At 37.5% G+C, this 15,071-nt stretch overlaps 2 protein-coding genes across 5 annotated transcripts in view; one reads left to right on the top strand and one right to left on the bottom strand.

Moving 5' to 3' along the window:
- The window catches only part of Net1 (neuroepithelial cell transforming 1), a 29,392-nt gene extending 26,371 nt beyond the window's left edge, over positions 1–3,021 (bottom strand). Inside the window, exon 1 of one of the 2 annotated variants that reach the window (XM_078023158.1) lies at positions 2,760–3,021. In XM_078023158.1, the coding sequence (XP_077879284.1) occupies positions 2,760–2,887 (128 nt within the window). In that variant the 5' untranslated portion in view covers positions 2,888–3,021. The remainder of the gene's footprint in view (positions 1–2,759) is intronic. The other variant, XM_005320314.4, reaches the window with a different exon arrangement.
- The window catches only part of Tubal3 (tubulin alpha like 3), a 34,405-nt gene that overhangs the window by 14,457 nt on the left and 4,877 nt on the right, over positions 1–15,071 (top strand). The window contains exons 2-3 of one of the 3 annotated variants that reach the window (XM_078023160.1): positions 954–1,020; positions 12,472–12,715. In XM_078023160.1, coding sequence (XP_077879286.1) covers positions 12,622–12,715 — 94 coding nt within the window. In that variant the 5' untranslated portion in view covers positions 954–1,020; positions 12,472–12,621. Of the gene's footprint in view, positions 1–887; positions 1,021–8,853; positions 8,922–12,471; positions 12,716–15,071 lie in introns of those variants that run through there. The other 2 variants (XM_078023161.1, XM_078023159.1) reach the window with 2 other exon arrangements.

Below are 15,071 nucleotides of genomic sequence, written 5' to 3'. Positions count from 1 at the left end.
TAGCTTTAGATTTGTAATTCTTCTTAATACTTGTCCTATACCCAAAAGGAAACGCTTATTAAATATTTTAAGTGCCACTGTGAATGCTACTTTGTAACATATATTTGTATTAGATTAAAAATAATCTTTTGAGATCATTAATTGCTGCTTCTCAACCCACTCCTCACATATGGCTTCCATGTAGTTATACAATAGCACTTTTCTACAGCAGTATTTTTAAAAGTCTAATCTGTGCACTTATATAGGAAAGAGAGCCTGTCATCCGCATAATCTTTTATCATTTATCATATTATATCTACATATTATTAAGTGACATGAATTATAATTTATTTCAGAAGACTTTTTTATTAAAGTGCCTTGTTCTAGCTTTTAATAAAAAAAAAAACTTTGTTGTTCCTTGACTGTGCCCCCAATATAAACACATTTCACCACCTCTCATGCTCACATGTTGTATCAACTGCAATAACCTCCTAATTGGTCTTTTGTTATTCCATCTTTGCTACATAATAGAGTGAGTCTTTAAAAATATATATCACATTGTTTCCTCTTATTTCCCAATTGTCTAAATCAAATTTAGCAATGGTGCACCAGTTACTCCATGGTCTAGCCCCAGTCATCTTTCTGATCTCATCTATCATTCCTCACTTTGTTTCACTCAACTCTAGTCATCCTGTGTTACAGTATGGATGTCAGATGTCCCCTAAAAGCTTAGGTGTGAGACAATGCAAGGTTTAGAGGAGAAATGACCGGGCTGAGAGCCCTAATCCAATATGTAAATTAATCCCATGATGGAATTAACTGGGTGGAGACTGAAGAGGGGTAGGGTGTAGCTGGAGAGGATGGTTCCCTAGGAGCATGCTTTTGAAGTATATATTGTATTTGGCCAGAGGAGTCTATCCCTGCTTTCTGATCATTATATGAACTACTTTCCTCCACCACACTCTTCTGCCAAGATGTTCAGCCTACCTCAAGCCCTGAGGAACGGAACCGGCTATCAATGGACTGAGACCTCTTGAAACGGTGAGCCCTCAAAGAAACTTTTCTTGCTCTACAATTGTTCTAGTCTAGTCTTTTAGTTGCAGCAGCGAAAAAGCCAACTAAAACACCTTGTTTTCTTTGAAGTTACTTGAACACACCCAATAGAATTCTACTTCAAAATCTCTGCACTTGCTGTTCCTCTCTATCTAGAATACTCTTCCCCCAAATATTGCATGGCCTAGGTCTTTCCTTCAGTCTTTGCTCCATTTTTTTTTTATTATCATCAGAGACTTTCCTTGTGATCTTTTAGAAATAACAAACTACCCTCTTCCTAACTCTAGTCTTCCTACCATATGCCTGATTCACTTTATGTGACCACCTAATATTTTATATATTTGATTACTGTTTTGTCCCCCAACCAACTTGCACAAAAGAAAGGACTTCATCTGTTTTTTTTTTTTCAGTAGAATTTCCATTATCTACAACAATGTCTGATACCAGGTAGGTATTCAGCAATAATACTGAATAAATGAATTTAACACTGCTTCCAGTAGATAATATATATTTTTTAAAAATTTTACTTTCCCTGTACTAGTTTTTCCTGATTCTCCTACTTCTTAGTCTCAAGAGATGGTAGCTTCTTTTTCTCTGCTCTTTCACTACTTCTTAATGATAGGCTATAATTGGTATAGAGAAGGTTTCAGAAAGATATATTCAGATAAATATTATCCTAAACTTCAAGTAAAAACCAGCTTGAAGCAGGAGGATCATAAGTTCAAAGCCAGCCTAAGAACTTAAGAGACCTTGTCTTAAAAAATAAAAAAGATGGGGGATGTAGCTTGGTGGTTAAGTACGGGGGTGGGGAGTTTTTCAATATCTCGTATCAATAAACAAATAAATATCAGCTCGAGTGAAAAACTCTAGCTTTTTGCAGAGTAACTTACATTGGGCTTATAATCATTTTGTTGCTGAAACTAAGTGTTTTTTCCCCCTATTTCTCAAAAAGGGATTGACATATCCAAGCCTGACGGGAATGTAAGTTATATAAAGGACTGCAGTTTATCTAAAATAATGTTCGTGAACAACAGGGACTTCTGAAAAGATGGAGTAGACAGGAATCACTATTTTTATAGATATAAACCAGACAAATGACAGTTAACAGGACAAGTAAGTTAACAGTTTTTTTGTGTACAGGCACATTCTAAGCACTTTACATTCACTAAATTTCACATGGCCCTTGGGTACTATTATAATGCACTGTGCAGAGATATTAAGAGGTAGTAAGCAACTCAACCAAGGTCATTCAATTTGTAATTGGAACCAACCGCATTGCAATGGAAAGCAACGTCTTCATTATTTTTTTACATGACTCCTCTTCCAGATACAGCTTTCTGAAACCCTAGTCTAGGGTCTATCCTTTCCAGACTCCGACATGCAAAGAGGATTCTGGCTTCCGAAAAACGTTTTACTGAAAAACTCGCTTTTAGGTTCAAACTACGTGAGAGTTTTGGTCGGAGCATCTGCAGCCCACGACCAATCAGCTGTGGAGCACAGAACCAGGGTGGCTATTCCTCTGCCTCTGGGAAGGGCCAGGAGGAGAGTGTCAACAAGCCCGCCCCTCCTCGCAGGGCTGGGCAGCCGCAGTCGGGGCCTCACGGACGTCAGCTCCAGGCCGAGCCCTCCGTCGCTCGGGCTGCCCACCGCACTCGGCCCCCGGGAACCCGTGCCTTGCTCCCCACCCCCGGCCTAGGCCCACATCCTCCGCAGGACCTCGCGCTCACCTCCCGTCCAGCTCCGGCCGTGGGGTGTCGGCCGAAGGACCCGCGGCGCCATCCCCGTTGAGTACGGAGGCCCGGCGGCTTCGCCTCCGCGGCCGGGGCTGCTTCTGAGCCGCCGGCTCTAGCTCCATGTCGTGGAAGAGGGGGTGGGGCGGTGGCCGGGTGCCCGGGAGACCGACAGGGACGGGCACAGTGCCCGCCGCTTCTATGAGGCAGCAAGTGCCTGTTAGAGAGCCACCACCACCACCATCATCCGGGGATTTGAAAATGGCGGCTGCGCAGCGATCACCCAATCAGGAGCAGGCGACGGTTGCTAGGGGACGAGGAGTCCCGCCCCCTCCACTGCCAGACCTGAAGGCGCCCAGGGAAAGGGAGGGAAGAAAGACTGGATGGGAATTGGGAAAGCTTGGATTTCATTCCGACTGTATTTCTCAATCCCCTAGTACTTCTTTCACTGTTTATTAGCACTTTCACTGCAGTCCAAGGCAAATGGACTGGAAGCATTTCAAGTCATTAGATCTTCATTAGCGTTCAGGGAGGATAGAGGTTGTAAGTAATGACCTATTCTGAAGCTTGGTTATTGACTATACACAGACTAAATTATTCTTGTGAGATATATCCCCAATTGCCAAAGATCATGGAACTGTCTCTGGAAACCCGGGCTGTCTCTAAGAAACCAGTGAAATCTAGTTATGAGCCCTATGCTAGGAGACACAGACTTCTTTGTGTCTAAGAAGGCAGCTAAAGGAACTAGTAAATAAAGGATCCTCTCAAGAAGACGATTGTGAAACAAATGAACATGTTTTTTGATTTTAAATATTGTACTGCATGTGTTAAAGTCTTTAAAAATTTTCTCTTATTTGGCACTATAATTCCATTTCTTGGAATTTATCCCAAGAAATAAAATTATCTGTACTTGAAGATATATTAATGACATTGTTGTTATAATAGAAAAATTAAAGACAACTAAACCAAACAATGATAGGAGAATTGACAATTCTGGCTCATCTACTGGAAATAGTAGTTTCGGCCAATAAAAATAAATTGGGACGTGTAATAGAATAATACATTGTAATTTTCAGTAAAAAACATGGAACATGAAGGTGTATTCAGTATATTCAGAGTCATGAATTGCAAGATATTACACAGAGGGAAAAGATGAAGTCAGTGTACGAAGATGTCTGTAGGTGTCAGACTTTTGGGCATTTAAAACATTTTTAATTTTACTTTCTTATGTTGAATACTTTTTTGAAAAGAGTGAGATACTGAACTTGTATTACCTTTACAACACAAGGGGAAAATGCTTTAGTTTTGAAAAGGATAAGAAGTTAGGGAGTAGGATATCCTTCACTAACAAACACCTTTACCCCACCTACTCTTCCCTCAGAATTAAAGTGGGCTGGGGATGTGGCTCAAGTGGTAACACGCTTACCTGGCATGTGCTGGGCGCTGGGTTCGATCCTCAGCACCACATAAAAATAAAGATGTTGTGTCCACCGAAAACTAAAAAATAAATATTAAATAATTTCTCTCTCTCTCTCTAAAAAAAAAAATAAAGAAGGAAGTACTATTTTAGTACAGTTACATTATAATAATACAGACTGTAATCCCAGATAGAGCTTTATAGGATGCAGATATTTGGACAAAACCACATTTTTACCCACAGGAACAGGTGAGATCCTTAGAAGTCAGAGTTTGTCCTCAGTTCTGCAGGTCCTGAAACTGGTTTTGGTGGTGTAATGAGAGGTGGCCCATCCTTTTGGAACCTGTAACAATCACTGTCAAAGTGATAGATACTCCAGGATGTTGATGTTCATGTGGAATGATTTAGCAGGAGGGACTTTCCTGTGATCAGAATACTGTTGTTTTAGGTGGGGAAATGCTTTCCAAATTTATATTCATTTGGGAACTTACTATTTTGTTCAATTATTCACAATTGTGTATTGAATTCCTACAATAATATTACAAGTACTGGGCCAGATAGTAAGGCAGGAAGTCAGGAATAGAAGACAATTTTTAAGCAGAAAATTGCTGGGCACCATAGAAGCAGAACAAAGGAAAGTGGACTTTACTGAGGATTGGTCATTGAAAACCTAGAAAAGGCTGGTAAAGTCTCCTGGTCCTACAGGAGATCAACTTACTGGTGTCTGAATATGCCTATTCCCAAATTCAGTGTCTTACTCTGCCTCGAATACTCAATACATGACAAATATTCTCTGAATCCTTATTTTCTCAGTTCCATGCAAATCATCCCTTTCCCTTCACATACTCTTCAGGTCAGGGATTAGGAAATTAATTAGATTTCAGCTTTCATATATGTGTATAAAATCTGTCCAGATCTCTCTCCTTGAGCAAATGCTATCATTAACTTTATTGGGCCCAGATTTCTTTAAGTGTCGATTAATGATCATAGATTTAGAAATATTCTCTTGGAGGATTTCCAAAATTTTTAGCCATATGCATTTGATTGAAATTTTTAGGCAGATTAATTTTAAATATATTAAACAACTAGCACACTAATATAAATTAATATGTAATAAATGATAAAATCTATTCCTTATATAAATTAAACACTAGTTTTACAAAACTGCTGATCAAGGGATATATATCTTATAGTGCAAAGCATTTATCAAATCCAATCCAATAATTTTCTAATTATTTGTTGATTTTGGTGTAATGTTTTGTTTGCCATTATCACTAGCTAAATGGAGCTTGAAATTACATAGAGAAATGAAATAAATTTATGAACAAAGACTTTCCTATTAGGGAACTAGTAGTCTTAATAACTAGGAAATTTCTCTTTATATCATCAATAATTTTTTCTTTTTGTTTTGAATACTCTTTCGATAAATTCATAGCAATTACCCTCAAGAGAATGAATGTGTATATATGCGCGTGGGTATAAGTACCTATGATGTAATAATTTTAAAAATAAAAAAATACATTTAGTATCTCTATTATTGTTATGAAAATGTTTATTAGACTAATTTTTAGTTGTGTCCAAACTTAATTGCTTCTGCCAAATGGAAGACATTGTAGTCCAATAGTTAAGTATGTGGCTCTCATCAGGAGGTGGTGATTCAAATCCTGGCTTACCTACTCAAGGTTTAAGCAACTTCCCTGCCTATCAGTGTCCTTGTAAAATGTTTATGGGGGGCAGGGGTCATGATAACTATACTTATAGTACTGCAGTGAGTTAATATACCTTTAAAAGAATCATTGGCATAGTCAGACCTGTGCTGCCTTAGCTCTCAATGCCATGAACAAAATTCAAGTTGTTACAAGTGAAGGGTGGGAATTGGGTGGGTATTAAAAATTCATCCATAAAATGGAGGTAAAATTCGATTCCTATAGTGAAAGTTACAACTCCTGTACAAAACCATGTGACAATATCCTGAGATACTGCCAGTAGAGTTAGATGGCTATGGGTCTGGGAGGTCTGAACCTGGTGTTTGTTACTGGACTTCCAGAGCCTGCCATGCTGGGGAGATACACAATGGTGGGAGTTCATGTGCCTAAAGCAGAAGACTTGGCTGATGTGCTCAGTGGTACCTCCTGGACTGCCTAAGATTGGGTGGGCATTCCTTACCACCTGGGATTCCTAGGAGAAGCTGTTGAGGGCCCTGGAGCCTGGACTTTTAGGATAACACTGAGCCAGATATTGAGCCAGGCACTCTTTAGTTTCTGAATTGTGGGGTAGGGGAGACCCCAAAGGGTGGGGTGGGACTGGGAAGGTGGGGCAAACTTAGGGGACACAGAAAAGTAGTTACCAACTAGTACAAAAGTAATTTATTATTATTTTTTCTAACAACCAGTAAGCTTATACTAGTTTGTGCCAGCTGTATATAACTTGGGCTTCATAGGGAAAATACTGGAAATGCCCATTTCTTCCTTTTTCTTCTGCCATCCCAACAATCTGATTTACCACTCTACATTTTAGATACTTCAGTTCTTTCATCAAATCTTCAGACTCATATTTGCAGAAATATCAGAATTAGAAGAATGCTTTAAAGATACCGGACCTATTATTTTTCTTATGCTACCAATGGGAAGGTCACCTTTGTGGTAATTATCTTACAAGGAAAAATTTCAGTTATCTCTAAGAAACAAAAGTATATGATGTATAGGCACGATGAAGCAGTATATTTGAAATCAGGTTTGTTATCTTTTAAAATCTATCACGTGTGGCTTAGGAGGTTGTTTTTCTTATATCTATCTATCTACCTACCTACCTACCTACCTACCTACCTATCGTATAATTACTGTGTTGGTCTGCTTTCAGATATTTCAATGAGGAAAACTAAAATTCCAGAGATAGGGTGTTAGCTGTTGGTTTTAGAGAAGATGACTCAAAAGTTAACAATATAAGTGTGTGACCAGAGAAGGCACTATTGATCAGAAGTACACTGAAATTATTTTTTTATGATTATATCATCTTATTAAGAGATCACAGAAGATTTAAAAGTCAGAATGGTGTTCCTAGTGGGAAGGAAGGATGGAGGAGGAAAAGGGAAGGGTTTGGCTTGATGGGAGGGAATAACAGTAAACAGTGATTTGGGTTGCTTCCAGGATTGCCAATAGAGAATTTTCAAAGAGAACTTCAGAAACCTCAGAATATTGATAAAAATAATTTTAAAAACAAAAATATTCCTTGCTGACAAGGTTTTCTTTCTTAGCCAGTGAATTGGCAAGTGGATTGACTGACCTATTTACTGAGTAATATTTCAGGAAGGAACTTTGAAAAGAAAGGGAATCCTAATTGTAAACGTCACATTTTTTTTATCACATGGAAATTTTTTCATTTTTTCAAGACCCAAGAACAGCTATCAAGTGTGGCTGAACCAGTAGTGCATATATGTGTGCATATATATGGATATATATAGTGCATATATATCCATCCATCTCAGATCTCTAGAAACTGAGATCCCAAAGGTAAGTGGGCAGGCTGGAAAATTCTTGAGTTGGTGCTGAAACAGAAGTTGTCATACATAGCAGAAATTTCTTCTTTCTTAGGAAGACCTTGGGCTGGGGATATAGCTCAGTTGGTAGAGTGCTTGCACAGGGCTCTGGGTTCAACTCCAAGCACCAAAAAAAGGAAAGAAGACCTCAATGTTTTCTCTTTATGCCATTCAAATAATTGCAAGAGGCACACATATATTATTGAGTACCAAAAGAAAATGTTTGAATACTATCCACAAATTATATTTAAATAGTGATATTAATATTTTATCACAGAGATTTTAAAGCAAAAATTATTAGTACCAATGGTGATTCAAAATAATGTTTCAGTTCCACAGAAATTATTAATTTAAAATTTATATGCTCTTGATGACATAGTCTCAAAATACATCAAGCAAAATTTGACAGAAAAAGAAATGGTAGATGAATTCATAATCATAGCAAAAATTTTGACACATCTTTTAAAATAATTGATACCGAAAATTTGGACTACACAATAAATCAGTGTGACTTAATAGATCTATTTATTGATCTTACCTGTCTCAAACACTATTGTAAACAACTGTTTAATACACATTCTTTTTAGGCATTCATGAAACATTTTCAAAAATGTACCATATGGCAGAATATAAAGGAAATTGTAACAAATATATAAAGAGAGAAATCACTTAAAATGTTTTTTGATCTTAATACAATTAATAAAACATCACATGGTGGTGGACATGCATGAGTGAGAGGTAGACATTTTTTGGTTTGCTCTATATATTTAGGATCTTTTGACTTGTTGAAGAGAAGCTATTCAAAAAGCACTCAGGTAATAAGAAAAGCTGATTTGCTATCACAGCAAATTTGCTTATACTCTTTCTTTTCCCCTGTCAATGGTTAATGAATTCATAACCCAAGAGGAGAATTTTTAAAGATGCTTGTTATTTTCAGCATAGGTCTGTGATAGAAGCAGATTGTGATAATCTGTCATTAACTCACCTGCAGTTGGCACAAACTTTATCACTGGTCGTTTAAACCCATCACAGGGAATTTGAGACCAGAAAAGTGTAGAACTAAAAAGAGACAGTACTGCTTTAAGTGAAGAAAACTTTGCAGCCCTCAGGTGGAGTCATTTCCGGGTCCTGTGATTAAAGCATAGCTAGAAATGATTGCTCCTCAATCATTACCACTGGGCAGTAGGGGCAAGTACAGATCAGCATGGTAAGTGGCTCGGTACCTGCACATTGTTGACAGTGCTGATTTGGTGCTGAGGCAAATTTTACTCATCTTTTCCTCCACCCAAATTTCTCAGTAAAGTCTTACTACAAGAGAAGAACTTTTAAAATAGGCATTTGTTTCTTTCAGCACCCATTAGATGTTGGAAGCAGATTTGGATAGGTTCTAATCTGTTCATCTGTAGCTTTGCTTCTCTCAAGGTGAAGGTAGGTTGGTTTGCAATCCTTCACTGCTGTATTAAAGCACCGAAGCAAGAAACTCTCCTTTAGTTTTTACATTTGTTTTTGAACCACTATGCTTATTTTTCTGTAGAAATCAATTGCTTAATTTCCATTTATGCTTTGGAGTCTCTGGGGACTTCAGACCCAGGCTACTATTGCTAGGATCATAAATACGTGACAGGGTAAAGTGCACAGACACTTTCTTTGCTCTCTATTTCTTTGAGTATAATAATGAATATTGTGCTTACAATAATTCTGTTTTGAGACCATCTTTTAAAAAATTTTTGTCCTTTTTAGTTTTTCATGACAGTAGAGTCTATTTTGATATATTTATACAAACATGGAGTACATCTTACTCTAATCAGGATCCCAGTCCTGTGGATGTGCATGATGTTGAGACTTACTATGGTGTATTCATATATGTATATATATATATATATATATATATATATATATATATATATATATATATATATATATATATATATATATATAAAAGCTATGTCAGATGCATTTCCCTGTCTTTCCTATTTGGGAACCATCTTCTAAGGCCCACTTCATCTGTAATCTTTTCTATGGAAGTGAATAATTTTAAGTATCTTAGAATTTTTTGTCCTTAAAGCAATCTTTAAAACTGATTTCATCTCTAATTATCTTGTCCTGTTGTTCTCTCTTTCCAGCATTTTACAGATTAATTTTTTTCTCTTAAGAATTATGCCTTCCAACAAGAGGAATACATCTAGTAATGGAATGTTCTGTATCTTAACTATAAATGCTATTATTCTGGGGTGATGTTTTACTATGGTTTTGCAAGATATTTCCTCAGAGGACAAATGACTAAGGAGTACATGAAATCTTTTTGTGTCATTTTTTAGTACTGCATATGAATCAACAGTGATCTCAATCTTAAATGTTTAATTAAAAATTATGCTTTCCTAGTAATTCAAATAAGCTGGGTAGCAGCATTCATTAGTGTGCTGTGACCTGTCAGTGTTGAGATTTTGTGGACATTTTGCAGTCTTACAGTGTTTCCTATTGTGACTAGTATTTTAGCAGGAGGGAGAGGATAAGAGAAGATTAAGGTGAACATGGTTTTCTACACCCCTGGACCCAGTTCTCTTATAAACCCAGCTTCCTCTAAAGCCAAGCAAGGGGCTTGTTGAACCAAGTGACTCCTGCTGAGTTACAAAAGGACAGTATTACTCTGTTTGAGCCACATGAAGAGCAGTGATGAATTTTTTTGTTAATGATTATTTTTACTGTGAATCCTGTGAGCCACAACCACATTTCTGTGCAGTACAGGACAGGGTGATGGACAGCTACGGAAGAGTTAGTGAGAGAAATGTACATCTAAACTTTACTGATTAAGAGGCTCTAACGATGTGTAAACAATGAACACTCTCTTCCGCTTTCTCAATTTTAACTTAAATTTGGGGAATAAAGCTTTGATCTGATTACAGTAGCTAATGTATTCATAGCATTTAAAGTCTGTCAGGTGGGGAGAGGAATGAAAACTCTTTGCAGATAAAGGCATTTGAAGAATGTTTGCAATGGAATGTGTTGTTTTGATTTTTATCTACCAAATAGAAGTAGGAATATTAGTTCTAAAGAAGGTGTTTTCAAAGTTAAGTTCTCAGCCTTTATCATGAGACTGATAGTTACACAGAGAAGAAACAAGAAGGAAGTTCCCCTAAGCACTTAGCTTGAACTTCTCATGAAGAAGGCTGCAATTTGCCTCCTGAATCCAAGACACAAAGTACAAGGATTTGAGGCTGCTGAGCATGAACAGAGTCCAAGTCAGATTGCAGGGGTGTGGCTGGTCAGAACTTGCTCTCTCCTCTTGAGAAGAGGTCTGTGTTGACCATGGCCAGTGATTGTTGGGGAGGTCCAAGGTCTTTTTGTAGTGGAATCTGCTCAGCTGACCAGGTCAGACAGCTTGAAGGGCCTGATGATTTGGAAGACAGGCTCCTCCTTATCTCTCTGACAAGGACTTGTTCTAGGACCACTGGCAATCAAAATGTAGCAATATTAAAATCAGTAATTGCTGTGACTTTAGATTTCTGGGATTTAACCTTTTCTTTTCATCTCATAAAAAGTAAATAATTTTGCCTGCTTAAATTACTAAAAAAGTTGTTTGATTTAAAAAATGGGATGGAAGCTGGTAAGAAGAAAATAGTAAGTTTAGATAAGAAAAAAATTACTTACTATCCAGATGTAACTAGGATTAATATCTTGATGCATTCATTTTCTGTGCCTTTTTAAAAATGGATAGAGCACCAGACCCTGTAAATATAGTAATTTGTCTCAGATGCTTCGTACTTGATTTTTTATCCTAAGCATTTTCCACGTATTATTTTTTGGTAAATATTTAAGAATTATATAATATGCTCTTTGATCGAAGTACAATTCTTTAAATAAATATCTGACAATAGGTGAATGGTCAAGTAGATTGAGTAGATGGTTGAGCAGATTGGTTCTTGGTTTTCACCATTATACATTATAATGTTATGAATAACATTGTGCCAAAATCTTTGTTTTTCAGGGTCTCTCTTTTGTAATTCATTTGTTTATGCCACTTGCCTATTTATCTAGCATATATCTTAAGAGTTTTAAAAAATCAGGGTATATGCAATTAATTTATACATAGCCCTTTATATAATACATATTTATATATATCAATTTGTTATGGTAAAGAAGTTTTACATTTTGGGGTTGATAAAACTATCATATTTTGTCCTTGGCAAATTTTCTACTAATTTTAGCTTAGACTATTATTTCTTACATAGAGCAAATATGCACAATAAATATAAAATTTCAAGGTCTGAAAAGATAACCCCTTTTATTTGTCTGTGATGATTTATAATACCTGATAAGGTTGGAAATTGATTTTGGTTTTATTCCTTTACAATAACTAGCTAAATTTTTTTCTGGGTGAGTTGGTATGACACCAACACTCACATACTATGCACACACACACACACATACCCACTTCCCCATGCATGCTCACATGTGTACATACACATACACATAGATTATATATATTCTTAACTCAGTTTTAGCCCAATGTACAATAGGTACTTAGTTTATGTTGTTGAAATAAACTTTCTAATAGCATTTAAGCCAATGGTTCAGTTGTCTCTGAAGTTTAGCTGTATGAACCCTGGTCTTTGGTTTCCATTGGACATTTTTGATTATCATCAGAAGATATTTATCTTGTGGGCTTTAGCTGGCTTCATCTGTAGCTAGAAGTGCTGAGCAACGGTGCTCATGGTCTGAGTGCCTGTCCAGTTCTAATTCACTGTGGCTTATTTCAGAGGGAGTGCCTTTCCATTCACATTGGTCAAGCTGGCGTCCAGATTGGGGATGCTTGTTGGGAACTCTATTGCCTGGAACATGGAATCCAGCCAGATGGCATCGTTCTTGACAGTCAACAGGATCAGTTGGAAAATTCTAAAACGAAGCACATGAATGCATCTTTTGATACCTTCTTTCATGAGACGAGGGCTGGGAAGCATGTGCCCAGAACACTGTTCATGGATTTGGAACCAACTGTTATAGGTAACATAAGGTTTATGTTCTAGTGTACTTCATCATGTCCACACTCAAATCAAATGGGCAGAGCATGAGATTGTACTAAGCCATCTGAACAGAATCATATAAACCTTTTCCAAATTTAGAGCCTCATTTAATAGCCATTTAGGGTGATGAACGTGACAGACATACCCAAAGAGAAGACTAGGTCTTTTTTTTTTTGTGATGAAACTAATTAAAACCTTATTAATTTGACTGCTCATGTATTGTAATAGAACACTGAATTTTTCCTGCGTTTGTGAGCCTGTTGCCCGCAGCTACTGGCAAAGAATTTGAAAGTTTGTCATTATTTTGTTTATCGAGACCAGAATATTTGAAGATAATTTCAAAGCAGCAAGGAACCGAATAAATATTCAAATTATGGGGGGAAATCAATACCAATTTATGATTAGTAATGATAGACTTTGTTGTGTCTTGGGAAAACTCTCTTGGGGGCTAGAGAAATGGGGCTAGAGAAATACTGGAGAGAGAAGAGTTTATATTGACATGGAAAACAACTAGAGAGCAGGGTAGATTTGGGTTTGAGATTGTGTGTCAGTTATCTGTTCCTGTGTAATAAATACCCTCAAACTCGGTGGTTTAGGGTTATAATCACTATGTTGTTCATGAATCTGCAACTTGGTAGGGCTCAGAGAGGACAGCTCCTCTTTGTTCCACAGGGTACCAGCCAACGAAGTTCAGATGGGAGCTTGGAAACAGGGGATCTACTTTGAAAGAGGCTCACTTAAATGGTTGGCAAGTTGGTGCTGGTTGTAGGCTGAGATGTAGGCCAAGCATGCTTCAGGGCCTTGGTTACTCTTTGAGATGTAGGCTTCTGTGGGCTGCTTTGGCTTCCTCACAGCATGGTGGCTGGGTTCTGAGTGCAAGCACCATATTAGAATAAGAGAGAAGACCACGGCACTTTTATCACCTAGCTTAGAAAGTCATATAGTGTCATTTTAGCTATTCTGCATGGGTTGAGGTAGTTAACAAAGATCCACAAGGGTGGGGGGAGCATATGAATGAACCCTACCTGCATGCAAGACTGGTGAGATTCTAGAAGCACATGTACAATGGGAAATATTTTTGAAGTTATTTTTGGAAAATATAGTCTGCCTGTAATAGAAAAATAGAAGACATTCACACTAGATTGGAGTTGATTTCCTTGTCAGAACAGAGACAAAAAAAAGTGACAAACTGATGGGGGCAGGTTGATTGATGTCACTGTAAACGAAAAATAGAATTTTTTTTTTTTAAGAGAGAGAGAGAATTTTTTAAAAATATTTATTTTTTTAGTTTTCAGCGGACACATCTTTTTTTTTTTTTGTATGTGGTGCTGAGGATCGAACCTGGGCTGCATGCATGTGAGCGCACTTCTGCTTGAGCCACATCCCCAGCCCCCAGAATGTTTTATTGAGAGGAGTGGGATAGAAATGCTGAGGCCAAGAGACCCATATACAAATTCAGTATTACTCTGAAGATGCTGTGAAAGAGTAAAAAATAAGAAATTACAGATGGCTTTGAGAACAGATGAGTTCGGCATGGTGGTGCATGCCTGTAATCCCAGTGACTTGGGAGGCTGAGGCAGGAGGATCATAAGTTCAAAGTCAGCCTCAGCAACTTAGTGAGGCTCTAAGCAACTTAGTGAGACCCAGTCTCAAACAAAAACAATAACAACAACAAAAAATAAAAATAAAAAGGGCTGGGAATGTGGTTCAGGGTTAAGCACCCTTAGGTTAAATTTCCCATATCAACCAACCAATAAACAAAACAAAACAAAACAAAACAAGACACCAATCACCACCAACAACAAAGAATCCCAAACAAAGAAACCCACAACACCCGGTAAACTCCCCCAAAACAAAAAACAAAAGAATCACCAGATGAGACTGGTATGGAGGCTAAGATAAACAATTATGTTATAGTGTGATTCAAGTTATAAGTGCCTAAAGATAATATATACATTTTTATGTAAGACTAAGGGGAGTTTGCAACTGTGAGCCTTAGCTGGAGTCTAGTGTTCCAGGAACCTAGGCAAAGTGGATTATGTGTGTTTCCAGTGGACTTTGGTCAGTGTCCTTGAAGGAGCAATGTGGATTTGAAGAGGCTAAATCCAGTTATCATGGACATCACAGTAGGTATTTTAGCTTTTGTTAATCAAAAATGCCAGGCAAATAGAAGGATTAAGGCCCAGGATCAGAAGCTGAGAAAGTCAAAAGATAGGAAGGTAGCAGCAACAATTGGAAGAAATTCCCTAGTCCTCTAGGACATAGCTCACAGGGAGCATGATTTTGAAGGTCCTGAGCCAGTTCAGACAAAGAGACAGAAGAAAAGTGTTGCAGGA

This window comes from Ictidomys tridecemlineatus, chromosome 10, assembly GCF_052094955.1.
Source record: "Ictidomys tridecemlineatus isolate mIctTri1 chromosome 10, mIctTri1.hap1, whole genome shotgun sequence".
In the NCBI taxonomy this organism is placed as follows: Eukaryota; Metazoa; Chordata; class Mammalia; order Rodentia; family Sciuridae; genus Ictidomys; species Ictidomys tridecemlineatus.
Note: the sequence above shows the minus strand (reverse complement) of the source record. Positions and strands in the feature narration are given on the sequence as shown.